Genomic DNA, 17,374 nt, shown 5'->3' with positions numbered 1-17,374 from the left:
CTGCTTGGAAACTGGAAACTCAGGTCCTCTGCAAAAGCAGCGAGGACTCTAAAGCACCAAGCCAGTGCTAAGCAGAGTTAGAATTAAGAAACAATGTTAGAGCTGGAAAGAAGGCTCAGTGGTTGAGAGCACTGGCTGTTTTCCCCAAGGACCTGGGTTGCATCCCCAGCAAGCAACCTCAGCTCCTGCCCTTCTGTGTCAGGAGGTGTGGTGCCTTAGTGGGCACTGTACACGCCTGTGGTGCACACAGACATGCGGGGAAAATACTCATACACAGAAAAAAATTTAAGTCAATAAATCTCAAAACATTATTTTGGGGGAAGAGAATGTGGCTCAAAAGTTAGAAGTTCTTGCTGGGTAAAAGGAGGGCCTGGATCTGACATTCCCAAACCCACAGGAAGGAGCATGAGGCTGCGGTCCTAGCACCTCTGTGCCAAGATGGAGGGCACACACAGCAGACCCCTTGGAGACTCAAAGGACACTACTCTGCCATACACAGCGGCAAAACAGGGACACCTTAGTTACTGTTCCAGTGCATGACAAGAGGCCACGACCAAGGCCTCTCATAGAATGAAGTATTTAACTGGGGGCTTGCTCACAGTTTCTTAGGGTTCGTCCATGTGCATCACCGCGGGGAGTGAGGTGACACAGCAGGCATGGTGCAGGGGGATAGCAGTGAGCTGACACTGGATGCATGGTGCAGGGGGATAGCCGCGAGCTTACACTGGATGCATGGTGCAGGGGGATAGCCGCGAGCTTACACCAGATGCTCAAACGCAGGCATTGGGCCTGCTGTGGGCCTTCGAAACCTCAAAGCCCACTCCAAGTGATGAACTTCCTGCAACAAGGCCATGCCCACCACCCTGCGATCCTCAAATAATGCCACTCCCTGGTGACTAGGCCTTTAAATAAATGAGCCAATGGGGGTCATTCTTAGTCAAACCACCACAGCACCCCATCTCTCTCAAGGTGGAAGGTGGGTGTACTGGCTGGCTTTGTGTGTCAACTTGACGCACGCTGGAGTTATCACAGAGAAAGGAGCCTCCCTTGAGGAAATACCTCCATGAGATCCAGCTGTGGGGCATTTTCTCAATTAGTGATCAAGTGGGGAGGGCCTCTTGTGGGTGGTACCACCTTTGGGCTGGTGCTCTTGGGTTCTAAAAGAGAGCAGGCTGAGCAAGCCAGGGGAAGCAAGCCAGTAAGAAACATCCCTCCATGGCCTCTGCATCAGCTCCTGCTTCCTGACCTGCTTGAGTTCCAGTCCTGACTTCCTTTGGTGATGAACAGCAGTGTGGAAGTGTAAGCTCAATAAACCCTTTCCTCCCCAACTTGCTTCTTGGTCATGATATTTGTGTAGGAATAGAGACCTTGAGACAGTGGGGATCAACACTCTCAGGTTGTCCTCTGACCTCACACATGTTATGTCACATGCAGACCTGCATTCTCACCAATTCACACTCATCATGAACATGTACCAAAAAACATTTTTTTAAAAAGTAGATTATTTTCAACTGCGTGTGTCTGTGCACATGAGTGCAGTGCCCACAGATTGAGAAGAGGGCATCAGACTCCGCTAGAGCTAAGCTGCAGGTGGTTGTGAGTTGCCACCTGGGTGCCAGTCCCTGAACTCATATCCCTTGGAAGAGCAGCCAGTGCTCTTAACTTCTGAGCCATCTCTCCAGCCCCAGGATGGGCTACTGACAGAGAAATGCTCAGGGCAGGGTTGTACACACCAGGGCACCTGGGTGCCAGTGTGCGAGCTTCTCAGAACAGCACTGTCCCCACCCTCACGTGAGCTCAGGTCACTTTGTTTAAATTAGGTTTCTGACTTTATTCAGAGGAACTTTATTTTTCCTTTTTCTTGATAAACCACCACAAGGTATCTTCCGGGGTTCATCAGAAGAGACTACAGTTCCCAAGATGAAGCCGTAGTCCACAGGGGACCTAAGGACACTTCCAGGTGTGCACAAAGGATATACTCTTGTTTATGAGATCCCCAGGAACAGAAAATTCTCCCCTAAGTTCCTTAAAGTTTGCAGTTTGCGGCTTTGAAAGGAGCATGCTCTTTTTTTTTTTTTTTTAGTTTTTTTGAGACAGGGTTTCTCTGTGTAGCCCTGGCTGTCCTGGAACTCACTTTGTAGACCAGGCTGGCCTTGAACTCAGAAATCCGCCTGCCTTTGCCTCCCATAGTGCTGGGATTACAGGCGTGTGCCACCACTACCCAGCTAGGAGCATACTTTTAAACGCTTCAGACTTCTGCAAGGCTCACCACTGTTTTAACCTTCGTATTGGAAATAACTCTGTGTAGAAGGAATTTTTTTTGATGGAAACGATCAGAACAGAAAAAGGGATTTTTGTTTTTGTTGTTTTTGTTGGATGTGTGTGTGTGTGGGGGGGGGGCATGGCACACACAGAGGTCAAAGGACAACTCACAAGAGTCGTGTGGCCCGGGTGTCGACTGCAGGTTGCCAGGCTCGGTGGCAAGTGTCTAACCACTGAGCTATCAAGCCGGCCGACAGATACCGTTTGTGCTGCAACTCTTGGCGCTCATCTGGCGACTCAGCCAGACAGTGTGGAGAAGGTTCTTTTCCCCTCCCGTGCACATCCACTTAATCCTTCCCCACTTTCTATCCTCCTCCATGTTACTGTGTCAAAGGCTCAGGGCTGTCAGGTGTGGTGATAGTGATGCGGTCTGGTCATCCTGAGGCAGAAGGATCACCATGTGTTTGAGGCCAGCCTGGGCTACAGAATGAGCCCTTGTCTAAAAAGGGGGGAGTGGTAACCACTCCGAGACAAGTGGAGTTCACCTCGGGACTGAGAGGTGGCCTGAGAGGAGAGCACTTTAGAATCCCCCAGTGGGGCTGGAGGTGAGGCTCAGTGCTAAGACTCTACCCTGATGTGCTCAAAGCCTTGGGTTCCACCCCCAAAGGGGGAGGGGTGTGATTAGAAGACACTTGGGAATTTCAAAATACCAGAAGAAGATAGTTAACACCTAGCCAGAAAGCAGTCCCCCAGAGACCCAAAGCTGGCAGGTCTCTCTGGGGACCTGGTGGGACAAGCGTCCAGGTTGATTGATGAATGCCTGGGACTGACTGTCCCAGCATCAGGCCTCGGGAACTGCTCAGTCCCAGGCCAGCAGGGTGGCCGGTGACAGGGACTCTCTACCCCTGTTCATCTCCAGGCCAAGGCGGGTCACCTGTTCTGTCATCTCCTGGTCTGCCTGCCCCCCTCTCCCTATTCTTCTGTCATCCCAGTTCTATTTACATATCTCAGTGGAGCCTCCTGGTTTCTGTCTCTATCCTGTAATCCTGCTGTCTGTCACCCCTGTTCCCTGTCAGGACCTCTGTCTGCCACATTCTGTGTGACTCCAAACCCACGGGACCAGATGCTCTATCTACTTACGCTGTCCCTCCCTCTCTCTCCCCTCTAGGTCTCAGTCCCTCTTTAATAATCCTCTCTCTCTCCTTCCCCATCTCACTCCCCATCACCTGTGCCTTTACTTCAGCTCACCCCACATTTTCAGAAGACAGGAGCCCCGCACCCCAGACTGTGCTCTACTCCCTCAGGCTGCCACAGAGCCTCTCAGCCTCCATGCTCAGTGCCTGGGGTTCCTCGGCCTCCTCCTCCCCTTCCCTTCCAGGGAACCACAAGACCCTGCCCAGCCTTCTCCGGATTTCCACATCCCCACACACATACAGCAGTGGATGGAAGAAGCTAGTTGATCCCAGCAGAGTGAGCCCCAGAGGTCTCAGCAATACCAACACATCCCCCAGCTGCAGTCTGGACCGCCACCTGCCCAGGAACCTCAGGAGCAGCAGAAGGTGGAAGAGAAACCAACAGACGAACAGCATGGCTGTAGTGGCCCCTGGCAGGCCCAGCAGGGGAGGCCTCCCTGAGACCTCTCTGGCCAGTTGCAGCTGCTTACGCACAAGGCTGTGGAAGACTCTCAGTACCCCCAGTGGCACGGCCAACCCAAATATTAACTGATCCAGCATGGGGTTCCAGGCCCAGGGGTCCTGGTCATGCCTTGGGGATTCCAGGGTCATTGTCCTGTTTAAAGGGTCACGATGGCCAGTTTGGTCCCTTAAAGTTACCAGGGCTCTCCCAGCCAGGCCCAGCAGAAGGATCCAGAACCCACCGGCCCAGACAACTACTTGGCGAACTGTACGATGACCCAGTGCCCAGGATGGTTGTAGCAAGGAGGTGCAGCGGTCAGCGGCCACGTGAGTCAGCAGCCGGCCACTGGCACAGAAGGTCAAGAAGGCCAGACATGGGTCCAGGTGGCAGAAGGCGAGGCCCAGGGGCCAGCAGGTGTGAGTCCAGGTGAGGCTGAGTGGGAGGAGCCCCAGGAATATGATGTCAGCTATGAGTGGGTGGCCAAACCAGGCTGCAGACAGATGGGCAGGAAGGAGGGATTCTCCAGCCCGGGCCAGAAGGCTGTAGCTGGTCATGTCCAGGAGGTAAGAGACAATTGCCATCAGAGAGTAGAGCAGAAAGAGAAGCGCCCAGGGCAGGTCCTGACTCCCCAGGGGTGCTGGCTGCTGCATCTCCACAGGGTCCTCCATGGGCTGCATAGAGATGGATAGACCAGCAAAACCTCCACATTAGAGTGTGCGCGCGCGTGCATACACACACACACACACACACACACCCCTCAGGGATGCTCCTAGACCCCGATCTCTGGTTCCCTCCTTGCTGCCCTTGCTCCTGTGCCCTCCCACCAGTCTCTCATCTGACAGATCGTGTCTCCATGCCCCTGACTAGCTCAGGCCTCACCCTCATCTCCAGTGACCCCTCAGTCTGTCCTGATATACTCCAGGGCTGGCTCCTGCATCCTCCCATCCTGCACCATCTATGGTTCCCCATCCCGAGTCTAGGAAGGGAAAATTCCACCTGGACCTTCCCTTTCTCGGCTTCCCCTCCCTGGCCTCTCTTGTCAGACCCTCAGTCTCCAGCCCCTCCTCTTCATCCCTAATACATCCCTCCATTCTGGAGATCACAGACTCTTCAAGCTCAAGGCCCAGGTCCCAGGCCGTCTGGATGAAAAGCCCCACCAAGGCCAGGAGGGGACTCAGGACCTGGACCCTGTCCCACTCAGGTCCTCCCTCCACCTCCCTCATCCTGCTGGGCCCTGGGCTCACCGTGAGTGGGTGTCGGGTGTCTCTGAGGTGCCCAAGCAGCGGCTGGTGGCCTGGTCTTCTCTTGAGGATGCAAAGTTTAAAGTGTGGCAAGCTCACACACAGAGGAGAGTCAGACCTGACTGGAAACAAGAGGGCCAGCCAGAAAGACTGAGTCTGGGCCTCAGGGCCCTCTGGGAATGGAAGGAATGGCTTGTTCATCCGGGTACCCCAGATAGGGCCAGCGCACCTCGTGGTTCGTGCATTCTGACTGTACTCACCTCATCAGCCTCCAGGCCACCACTTCCCTTCTTTTGGACTGAACTTCCTAGAATAAGCCATACACACACACACACACACACACACACACACACACACACACGAGTCCCTGAGATTTCATCATTCTGGTGTATCTGGATTCACCTCATTACTGTAGAAACCTCATTGGGTGCTGCCTTCTTGAGAGGGCCTTTCGTGGCTATCACTTATTCATCAGGCTGGGAGAGTGTCACATCCTTGATTGCAGGGTCCTGAGAATGAGCTCCAGCCATACCTTGGGTAAGGGACTGTATATCTATTTTGTACAAGGCCACAATTTTATAAAGGTTTATCTTTTGCGTATATCTATGTTTGCCCTGTATGTGTGTTTGTGTATATGTGTGTGTGCCTATGCATCATGTGTGTGCAATGCCTCTGGAAGCTAGAAAAATGTGACATATCCCTGGAACTAGAGTTACAGAACGTTGTAAGCCACCATGTTGGGGCTTGGAACTGAACCTGGGTCCTCTGGTCCTTCCATGGACCACATGAAACCTTGTCTCAAAAACTAAAATCAAAATGAAAAAATGCAGATGAATCACTCAATGGATAAACTTCTACATCCACCCTGAGAACTCCTACTCACACAGCTTCCAATCTGTGTCCCTTCCTGAAAAACCCTCTCTGACTTTTATAGACAGAATATTCTAATATTCCTCTCCACCTCATTCTCTCTGTCTCTCTGTCTCTCTCTTTCTCTCTCTGTCTCTCTGTCTCTGTGTGTGTGTGTATGTTTGTGTGTGTGTGCATACAGAGGTTAGACAACTTTTAGTAGTCAGTTCTGTCCTTCTACCATGTTTGTTCCTGGGTTCAAATTCAGGTTGCCAGGGTTGACTGTGAGCACCTTTACCCACTAAGCTATCTCCTGGCTTTCTGATGTTTATGATCGCAGTTGCCTGTCTGCATCACCTTTGAAACACTTTAACGCACACAGTAAGAGGAGGATATTAATTGTCAACAGGCTCTAGAGTCACCTGGGAGATGGGCTCATGCATACCTGTAGGAGACTGACTTGATTCTGGTGAGGTGTGAAGAGTCTTCTTAAGTACAGGCAGCCATCCAGACTGTGGGCAGCCATCTTAACTACAGGCAGCCATCTTAACTAAAGGTAGTCGTCCAGACTGTAGGCAGCCATCTTAACTATGGGCAGCAAGTAGTGGACTGGAAAAAAAAAAGAAGCTGAGATGAGCACCAGCATTTTGTTTAATTTTTTCCTTCTGCTTCTTGACTGGATGTGATGCCACCTGCTGCCTCCATTGCCTGCTGCCTCAGTTTCCCCGCTACAATCAACTGTACCATTAATTGTGAATCAAGATAAACCCTTTCTCCTTTCAGAATTTCATCACAGAAACAAACTAAGACAGGAGGTTTATCTGCGGGGTATCTGAGGCAACCCTCTGGCACGTGGTTGGTGTTTGTTGAGTTGTGGCAGTCCATGGGTAGATGAGAGTGACTGAGGACCCACAGGATTACTGAGCAAGGCTGGTGTTTGGGGGACCAGGGCCTCGGGATGTGTGCACCCTGATTCCTGGGGCGCAGAGAGAAACTCCAACATCAGGTGGGAACAGTGATACTGACAGGTCCTCATGTGGCTAAGGGGAACTCAGGTGGTTAGGGCAGACCTGATGGCCCCTGTGTCCACATGACGTGTGAGGCAAAAGGACAAGTTCGGTGGAAGATGAGAAAAGAAAGCCAGGCTGTGCACCCTGAGGTACAGGCAAGGGAGGGACACCCCTCCAGAGCCCAGTGAAACCCATTTAAACCAGAAGCAGCCGCTGCCTACAAACTCAGAAGGGAGGACCTGGGTTTGGGGCAAAAGGATCCTGGGTTTGAGGCCAGTCTTTAACACACATACTCTCTCAGAGGAGGGATAGAAGACATTTTTAAATTTGTAAGAGTACAACAACTGTACAGTTGTTGGAGCACTGGCCTAGGTAGCAAGAAGCCCTGGGTTCCAGAGCATAGTCACACGGCCTGAAATCCCAGAATTTGGGAGGTAGAGACAAGAGGATCAGAAGTTCAAGACCATCCTCACCTACACAGCAACTTCGAGGTCAGCTGGATCTCAATGAGGAGATCCTGTTTTTAAAAGTGGCAGCAAGATGGCAGTCAATCACCGCGTGCTTTTACACACATTTCCCCGGCCCCAAGTTAATAAATAAATGTAACTTTTAAGTTTAAAATTTTGGTTTTGGTTTTATGTTTATGACTGTTTTGTCTGTGCACCTGTCGGGGCCTGGAGTGTGTGGCCAGTGGGAGGGCCAGTAGTGTTGGGGAAGAGGAAGTGGTCAAGAGGTTTACCCAGGTTTTGTCTTGGGGTTGCTGTGGAAAGTGGGGGAGGGGGACAAAGGAGGAGAAGGAGGTGTGGAATTGAGCCTGCAATCAGCTCCCCACCCCAACCCAGCACCCTATGATACTCTGTTCTCCCTGCCTGTCACCTCGCTCCGAGCTCCTTCTCCGGGCTCTCCATCCCAAGGTTACCCCCTTTTCCCCTAGGTCCCAGCCCCGCCTCCTCTTGGCTTCTGCTCACCCACTCGTGGGCCCGAGAAGTACCTTTTGTACACGCGCACACACACCCTTCCTCTCCTGCTCACGTACCTCGCCTTGTAAAGCCCAACCAACTTGATTTTTAAAGAAACCCCATTTTGTGCAAGATCGGGAGCTGAACCCCAATTCCAGGAAGAAAGTCACCAAGTCCACCTGAGCAAACATTCCATGGCAACCCACTCACTCCCCTTAGCAACGGCCAGGCAGCAACAGCAGAACCAAGGCACACAGAGATAACAACCTAAGACATCCTGCAGAGAACAGCCGACCTGGCCATCCTGTTTGCCCGGTGGTTCTGCTCTCATGTTCGGGTCCTGCAGATTATGCCAGAAATGCAGCTTTTAAAATGTTAACTTGCTGACCCGTATGGAAACTCCCCCAAGTTAGCTGTAACCATAATAAAAACCCCGAGTCCCTAGACTGCGAAGGGGATGGTGGGAGACCTTGCTCTAGGACTTGTAATAAAGACCCTTATGTGTGTTACATCGGAATCAGCTCCTCAGTGGTCTTTGGGTACCTGCGACTTAGACATAACAGCATAGCACCCCTAGAACCCTGAATCCCAGCCTTCTGCCTGACCCTTCACAGAGGCCTCCTTGGGCCTGATCTTTGTGCCAACCTTCTGGACCTCCAGGAATGTTGACAGCACCCCCCCCCCACTCCACCCACACACACACACACAGGAGACTGCAGGAGGCTGGTTTCTTCACTTTTTTTTCTCACTCTTTCGTCATTCTTCTTCACAGGACTGCACTGGAGGAGGAATAGAGAGCTTTGTACACACTATCAGCTTCTGGTGTTGCTGAGCCACACTCCCAGTCACTTGCTAGGGGTTTCTGGGCAGGGACTCTATCAGTGAGCCACACCCTCAGGTGGGTTTTGTTTTTAAAACAACACCCCTAAGTTGCCCAGAATGGTCTTGAACACAGACTCCTCCTGCCTTTAGGTAGGTGGACCTACAAGTCTGCCCTAGCCAGAGACTCCATTTTCAAAGTCTGCATCTTCACCCCTGTGGCTGCTGTGCTCCTGACTCACAGTGGGACACGGTCTCAATCACCATTATAAATGGGTGGGGCCAGGAGTCGGCACACCCTCTTTCCAACTCTTTTTCCCACATCAACAAGAATCAGAACCAGAATTCATGCCTGGCGCTGGAGGACCACTTGCTGCAGGGTCCCTAGGTCTTGATTTCGAATTTTGCCCAGGGAACTGGGTCTGCCAGCCTTTCTGAGCAGCCACAGGATAAGAAAATGCAGGCAGTCATGGAGCAGCCACAGGCCCCGCACCTGTTCTCGGGGCGGGATCCACGCTGGGCGGGGAGATGTCAGGGGGCGAGGAGCTTATGACAGTTATTTCCCAACATGGGTGACAGACTGTCTCCTACTGCTGGGAAGATAAAACCAGGCCAGACTGGGGGCTTTGCCTCCCCTGCTGCCTTCCTAGAGACACACACAGGTAGTGATTAAGAGCGAAGCCTCCCTCAGTAAGGAGCTGGCTTCTGTGCTGTGTGCTGTGTGCTGCAAGCTCCTGGCGCCTCCATCCAGAGGGAGGCAGCATGTGTGTCTCTTGCGTGCTGGCTAGGTCAGTGCTTGTCGAAAAGGGAAAGAGTGAAGAATGAGGTCACATGGTTTCCAGGACAGTGACAGGCCCTCCATAAAGCTAAGCCCTTTGAGTGGTGAATCAGCCCTTCCCCTGGAATATTAACCCCTTCCTAAGATATTAGCTGCTCCTCTAATTGTTAGGCCCTCCCTCTTAACTCTTAGTACCACCCCTAAGATATTGCTCCCCCAATTGTCCATCCATTTACCTGACAGGTGCCTTATGTATTTAATTCAATGTATTAATAGAGTCACACCCATGTAGCCCTGGCCCCATCACTTCTTTGCTGTGTGACCTTCAGTAAGTGGCTTAACCACTCTGAGCTAAATATCCTCATCTGTGACAAGACCAAGGTGCTCATTCCAGCAGCTTGCATGCAAACAGATGTCTGCCTGGGACCTGGGATTTAAGGTGACGTGAGCGGCTGTGAGCAGCAGCGTCTGACCAAGGAGTCATGTGTAGTAACTTTAATGTTTTCAACATCTATTTTTAATGATAGTTCTTAAACGCTTTAACCTCCCTTCTAGCCCACCACCCACCAGAGGTAGTGGGAAAGAAACAATTACAGAGGAAGTGGACCTGTTTAGAAAGGGTTCTTTGGAGCAAATCCTATCTGGGTTGTCAGGAAAATGGCAGTTTAGTTCGCAGGAGTCAGCAGCGGCAGCTCAGTCCACTCACAAAAAAACTTCACAGAAATACCAGAAGTCTAGTTCAGTAGAGTCAGGATAGCAAACACGAGTCAGCGGTAGTGGCACTACGAAGCAGAGCCAGCCAGGCCTCAGTCTCAGCTCGAGTCAGCAGGATGGACCAGCAGAGATGCCAGGAGTTCTTGGCTGTGCCTCTCTCAGCAAAAATGAAGATCAAGATCAGCGAAGACGCGAGACCAACAGGCGTTGCACAGCTAGCCCTACCGGCAGGCCTGTCACTCTCCTTCAAGTTCTATTTATGTTCCCTCCAAACATCATGTGCCCTCCATGTGTCCTGCCTCAGCCCATGAGTCTGTCTCACAGCTGACGTCACTCTGCCAACCAGCCCGAGTCTGCAGAAGTGGCAGGAAGTCAGTAAGACACGCCAGAAGTCTTTGGTGTGGTTCTCTCTACAGAGTGCCAGCAAATGGAGCTCAACTATGCATTCATTGTAAGGCGGACCAATACGTGTGTGTGTGTGTGTGTGTGTTGTCAGCGAAGAATCCTCCATCGCATGTCCTTTCCTGTGCTTGCTTTAGCAGAACATCCTTTCTCCTGTGTCTGCTTCAGTGAAACTTCTCATCACTTCCCATCACACCGGCAAAACACCATCCAATACAACTGACTTTCCAAAGTTTTCTACTTCAGTCATCTTCCCGTGGGGCTCTCATTAGAGATGTTCCAGTCCACTGCACAGGGGACAGCCCACTGTCCGCAGGGAGGTCCCCATGACATCTGCAACCACAGAGGCTAAGGCATTATCAGGTAGCCTGCTTGGGATCTCACTCTCCTTTCCTGAAGAAGTCAGTCTCAGATGAAGACTGACTGGGGGTGGCTTCCCCATGGGATCGGAGGGAGTGGGAACAGTGGAAACTGGGGGAGTGGGAACTGGGGAAGTGAGGGAGTGGGAACTGGGGAAGTGAGGGAGTGGAAACTGGGGGGACTGGGAGAGTGGGAACTGGGGGAGTGGAAACAGTAGGAACTGGGGGAGTGAGAACAGTGGGAACTGGGGAAGTGGGAAGAGTGGGAACTGAAGGAGTGGGAACAGTGGGAACTGGGGGAATGGGAACAATGGGAGCTGAGGGAGTGGGAACAGTAGGAACTGGGGGAGTGAGAACAGTGGGAACTGGGGAAGTGGGAAGAGTGGGAACTGAAGGAGTGGGAACAGTGGGAACTGGGGGAATGGGAACAGTGGGAGCTGAGGGAGTGAGAACAGTGGGAACTGAGGGAGTGGGGACAGTGGGAACTGGGGAAGTGGGAACAGTGGGAGCTGAGGGAGTGGGAACAGTGGGAACTGGGGGAGTGGGAACAGTGGGAACTGGGGAAGTGGGAACAGTGGGAGCTGAGGGAGTGGGAACAGTGGGAACTGGGGGAGTGGGAACAGTGGGAACTGGGGGAGTGGGAACAGTGGAAACTGGGGGAGTGGAAACAATGAGAACTGGGGGAGTGGGAACAGTGGGAACTGGGGGAGTGGGAACAGTGGGAACTGGGGGAGTGGGAACAGTGAGAACTGAGGGAGTGGGAACAGTGAGAACTGGAGGAGTGGGAACAGTGGGAACTGAGAGAATGAGAACAGTGGGCTCTGGGGGAGTGAGAACAGTGGGAACTGAGGGAGTGGGAACAGTGGGAACTGGAGGAGTGGGGGCAGTGGGAACTGGAGGAGTGGGAACAGTGGGAACTGGAGGAGTGGGAACAGTGGGAGCTGAGGGAGTGGGAACAGTGGCAACTGGAGGAGTGGGAACAGTGGGAGCTGAGGGAGTGGGAGCAGAGGGAACTGAGGGAGCAGTGGGAACCAAGAGAGTAGGAAGAATGTAAACCATGGGGATTGTGGGAAGGAGAGACCCCTGGGAATGGGCTTGTGGTGTGGAACCATACTGGACTCACCCGTGGCCTGGTTCCCAGGAGCCGCCCCACAGCACCCGTGTCTCCCAGTCTCTCAGTTAAAAGCCATTCTCCTCCTCCACATCCAAGTTCCCTTTCAACTTCGCTGCGTGTATTTCAGGCAGAGAGAAGGGGTCAGGGAAGGGATGGTGGGAGATGGTGGGGTACTTGATCCCAGCTCTTCAGAGGTAGGGGAGAAAAGTCAGTGGTTCAAAGCCAGCCACAACAGCATGATGAGGTTGAGGCTAGCCTGGTCTACATAAAACTCTGTCCTAAGAAAAGAGACATGAAGACAGAAAGGAAGGCGTGGCAGTGTGGAGGAGAACTTGCTGCTCCCACTAAGGGGCCGTCTTCTTGGAAGGCCTCAGCTCCTTCCTAAGCCTGTGTCTGTGTCTCTTTTCAACTTTCCCCCAGTTTATTTTGTGATTCCTTTTCTTGCTTCTTGAACCATTTGCTAATTTCCTTTTGGCCCTTGTTTTCTCCTTGTAGCTGAAATTTAAATGTACGGATCTTCCTCTGAGTATGACGCTGATGTTTCTGAATGAAGCGTGGCTTCTGTTTGTCTGGCCCTAGAGCACATTCTGCAGTGTCCAAGGAGGTTGGAGTTCTCTTTCTTTCTAAAACAAAGATTTACTTTTACTTTTGAAACTAGCATGGTATTTTGCCTGTGCCAGACCCTTGAGACATACAAGTGGCCAGACCCCACATCTGAGGACACCCAACAACCAGACCCTACCCACCAGAATATTCTAGCAGCCAGACCCAGCCCGTAGAGATGCAGGAAGACAAGCTCTATCCTATCTCAGGCCACCCTGGAAAGCTCCACCCCCCCCCCCAAAACAGATGGATAAGCCTGCCTCCGTCTTGTGTGAGGTTTGTTGTTTGATGTGACTTTGTGGTATTCCTTGGCTCCTGACTGCCAGGATACCTTTCCCCTCAGAGCTGTTAGCACTCACATTGCCTGTCTGTGTGTCTGTCTGCGCACAGGGTTCCCTCAGAAACCAGAAAAGGGCATTGAGTGGTCCTGGAGTTGCAGTTACAGATGTTTGCAAACTGACCCGTGGGAGCTTGGGGTCAAAGTAGAGTCCTCTGGGAAAACAGCCAGTAACTCTTAACCACTACACTGCCTCTCCTCTCCAGCCCCTCTTCCTTCTTTCCTTCTTCCTCCTTCCTTCCTTTCTTCCTTCCTTCCTTCCTGTCTTTTTTATTTATTTATGTGAAGTGTGTGTATCTGTCGAGGTGTTGCATGCAGTGCCTACAGAGGTCAGAAGAGGGCGTCAGAGCACCCGAAGCTGGAGTTGGAGGCACAGTGAGCCTCCTGGTGTAGATATTATAGTTATTCAGAGGGAATCCTTGTTCTCCTGGAGTGATATTATAGTTATTCAGAGGGAATCCTTCTTCTCAGGAGATGGGTCTGGAGATCTGACAGATAAACAATCATGACAGATAATAGGGTTATGATCCACACTTACGCAGGCTTTCAGGGGCTTCAAGAAATTCCTTGTAATGATGGGTCTTCTTGTTTAATTTTTTTCTGATTCTTCTTCATTTGTTTCACTTTTTGTTTAAGTTTTTAAATTAGCAGGTATTAATCATGCACAATAGAAGGTTTCCTATGGCACATTCTTCCACGTTTATGACGTAATGTTTAATCATACTCATCCCCCTTTCTCCCTCTAGTCCCCTTCATACCTACTGAATCCTTTCCTTCCCCCACCTAGTCATTGTCCTGTGACATTGTTCCTGAGGAGACATAAACATCTACTCACCCTGAATAGGGAAGTGACCGCAGAACAAAGAACAGGTGCCACCCAAGTCCATCTCGGTGAGCCAGTGAGCTTTACCGGGGTTACTTACAGGAGCAGAAATGACTCAAAGACAGCCGACTTTGACCAAAGCTCATCCTAGCATGGGTGACAACTCACAAAAGATGGGACCCTAGAGAACACTGCACAGCTTGCAGACAGCTCAACCGCTTAAAGGTTGTCTTTTCCAGACAGTTCAGTTGGTCTGAGAGTGACCCTCAGCACTCCTTACTGCTTGTGTATGAGTGGTGAGGGAGGGGCCCAGTGAGTCTGCTCAACTTCAGGGACTCTCTGAAGCCTTTGAGTTGTGTATTGCTTCCTAGATTAAGGAGCTGGCCTCCAAGATGAAGGTTTTTAATCTTTGCTACACAACAGTCCCCTGTGGTTAATGCCCTTTGTGTCTCGCTGGCAAGGTTAAGTTCATCAACTCTGCTGCTGCCTACGTCACCCTTCCCTGACCTCAGAGCTCAGTCTCCTCTGTCTTCCAGTGTGGACTGAAGACCCGTGGCTCCCCCGATATCCTCAAGGCCTTTAGCATCAGGTTGGAACTCTTGAGGCATCCCAGCCTCACAGACCGTACAGCCACTGGTTCTCAAGTCTCTTCATTGCGAAGACAGCCGTTGTCGGACTGTCCAGGCCGTATCATGACAGTCAGTCTAGTCAGCCCTTCCAATGTGTACTCGCTCTGTCAGCTCTGCTCCTCTAGAGAACCCCGACTAACCCACAGCTTCTACAGTCATGTCTTTTTGTGTGTGACCCAATGAGTTTAACGGGATTGCTCACAGGAGCCTGAGCAACTTGTTAGTGGCTACACCGCTGAAGAAAATGCCTCTGTCTCCTAGCAATTGTTTACTTCCTATAGACCCCCAGGAGGCCGCATGGCCCCATGAGCCACTCCCAAGTTTTTTGCTTTTCTTTTCAGACAGAGGCATTTTTACAATATAAGCCATGGCTGGCCTGTGATTCCCCCGTAACTTATTTATATCTGGGTCCCCACTGTTACCCAGCTCAGGACCCACGCCAGCAGGCAGCTTCAGCACGTGTGTTTTTGTGGTGGAACTTACCCTGGAGGCTGAAAGATATGCAGAGGAAGATTTGAACTGAGGTTCTCCACCAAAGACAGCCCAGACCTCAGGGTGGAAAGAGCACTGGACAAGGAGTCTGTGGCATGCCCTCACCTCAATCCACTTGGCCTTCTGTGGTCTGGTACAGAATGCTATGCATTCAAGGCTGGCCTTGAACTTGCAACCCTCCTTCCTTAGCCTCCCTGGTGCTGTAATTACAGAGCTGTACCACCACACCAAGGAGGGAAGGAGTACTTATGGGATGCACTAGTTAAGGGTGTGCATACACACACATACACACACACACACACTCTCATACACACACACTCGCACACACACTCAAACACACTCTCACACACTCACACACACACACACACACTCACGCACATTCACTCACACACACACTCACGGGCACACAAAGGCATATACACAAAGCAAGAGTATGGGAGAATGGATGCTCTATGGCTTAGTGCGCTCATCCCAGCCGACAGCCAGCAACCCCTCAGGACATAACATGAGAGAATCCAACTGTGATGAGAAAAATGCTCAGCTGATCCCAGCCCAGACTGCTGCGGAAATCATAAAAGGTTTTTTGGTTTTTATATTTACTTATTTAATATGTGTGATGGTTTGCGTGTTTGGCCCAGGGAGTGGCACTATTAGGAGGTGTGGCCTTGTTGGAGTACATGTGTCATTGTGGATGTGGGCTTTAAGACCCTCATCCTGGCTGCCTGGAAGTCAGTCTTTTCCTATTTACCTTCTGAATAAGATGTAGAATGTGGGTTTTGTTTTTTAAATGCCTTTAAACTTGAAAGGGAATGTTCATCAGATAGCAAAACTGGCTGGTACCTTCCATTTCTGGTTAATCTGAGGTGGACAGAGCTCTTGCATTTAGTTCCTTTGAGGAAGTTACATTGCATACAAAACAGACTATTGCCCAGGTTTCAGTAACATGGCTATATATCGTTGCAAAGGATAATGGGAAATGTAGTCTTGTTTTCCCTGTTCACCATTTGGGAAATAGATGCTGATGCCAATACTAGAAGGCTTTTGAGGATGGATTGCTGGGAGAACTTCCTAGAAGTAGAAGCATGTCTCCGACGTTAATGTATTTGTTTACACACTAGGAGGTGGACTTCCAGTTTGAACTGTAAGGTTTCCGCCCTCTGCTGGGGTGTTGGCCTCAGGGACGGGATGACTGATAAAACCCTCTTCCCCAAACACTCTAGTCAGGGTAGGAGATAGAGACTGGAGAATTTTCTGCTGGACTCTGCCGATGAAGACATAGAGGAAGGGGTTGAGGCAGCCCAAGGCGAAGGCAGCCCATGAGGTGAGCTCCATCTTGGGGTAGTGTGGCTGCTGCGGGGATGTCAGAAGTGCTGAGTTCACCAAGAGCACCATGTTAAAAGGGAACCAGACAATGGAGAAGGCCCTTACAACCAGCAGCAGCAGCCTCTTGGGCTGCCTTGTGTGCACCTGCTCTCCGTCCAAAGCCTGGGCCAGATGCAGTGGGCATAGATGCTGATGACAGTCGGGGGTACTAGGAAACCAAGCAGGAAGTGGGTGATAGCTATGGCTGTCTGTCGCCTAGCAACTGTTGCACTTTGATCCTGCCCTGACTCTTTCTCTGAACTGAAGTCGAAGTAGCAATATTCACAGCCGTGTAGTTTCCCAGTAGTTCGGTGCTTCAAGTACAGAGAACAGGCAGCAGCTGCCAGCAGCCACACTGCGATGGACAGCCATGTGGCTTTCTGTACCGTTCTGTGGTTTCTGGCCCACACGGGGTACAGGACCAAGATGCAGCGACCCACAGAGATGAGGACCAGCAAATAGATGCTGATGAACCAGAACAGTGAGAACCAGAAAGGCCATGTAGAGTTTACAGACCAAGTTAGCAGACGGCCACCAGCCATGGACTATGATATATAGAGAAACGGGCACAGACAGGAGGATGGTAAAGTCAGCCAGGGCCAGGCTGAAGAACCAGACCATGGTAACAGCACGGGCCATGCGGAATACAGCCATCCACAGCACCAGCCCTTTGCCCAGGACTCCAGCAACACAGGACACAAACAGGACGGTGATGGTGAGCTGGTGGAGATACCACACCTCCACAGGCTGGCATTTGAGATCAGCCATCTTACAGAAGAAGAAGAACCACGTGTCAGAGATACCAATGACATCTCACTAGAGTCCATGCCCCTCTCCCCAAGGCAAAGCCATTAATGTCCTCACGTTGTATGTGTGGGGGTGAGGGTGAGGGGTTCCTGCCTTGTAGGCAAGGTCTCTACCACATAACCATACCCACACCCCGCATTGGAGGATTCTAGGCAATAATCCAAGACATTAATAACCAG

General features: G+C 51.3%; 2 protein-coding genes across 2 annotated transcripts; both read right to left on the bottom strand.

The window, feature by feature from the left end:
* Nucleotides 1-3,554: 3,554 nt before the first annotated feature.
* On the bottom strand, nucleotides 3,555-4,565 carry LOC127682511 (C3a anaphylatoxin chemotactic receptor-like). The gene has a single exon (XM_052178834.1). The coding sequence runs from the start codon at nucleotides 4,563-4,565 to the stop codon at nucleotides 3,555-3,557; it is 1,011 nt and encodes a 336-aa protein (XP_052034794.1).
* An 11,568-nt stretch (nucleotides 4,566-16,133) lies between these two features.
* Gpr32 (G protein-coupled receptor 32) lies at nucleotides 16,134-17,156 on the bottom strand. Its single transcript, XM_052193949.1, is given in 3 exon segments — nucleotides 16,134-16,495; nucleotides 16,498-16,867; nucleotides 16,869-17,156. Coding segments are annotated over 3 exon segments (1,020 nt in total).
* Between the last annotated feature and the right edge of the window lie 218 nt (nucleotides 17,157-17,374).

Source organism: Apodemus sylvaticus, chromosome 1 (assembly GCF_947179515.1).
Source record: "Apodemus sylvaticus chromosome 1, mApoSyl1.1, whole genome shotgun sequence".
Classification (NCBI taxonomy): domain Eukaryota; kingdom Metazoa; phylum Chordata; class Mammalia; order Rodentia; family Muridae; genus Apodemus; species Apodemus sylvaticus.
Note: the sequence above shows the minus strand (reverse complement) of the source record. Positions and strands in the feature narration are given on the sequence as shown.

Coding starts and splice junctions, on each gene's coding strand:
- LOC127682511 (XM_052178834.1), bottom strand. CDS start 4,565: ATGGAGGACCCTGTGGAGATGCAGCAGCCAGCACCCCTGGGGAGTCAG.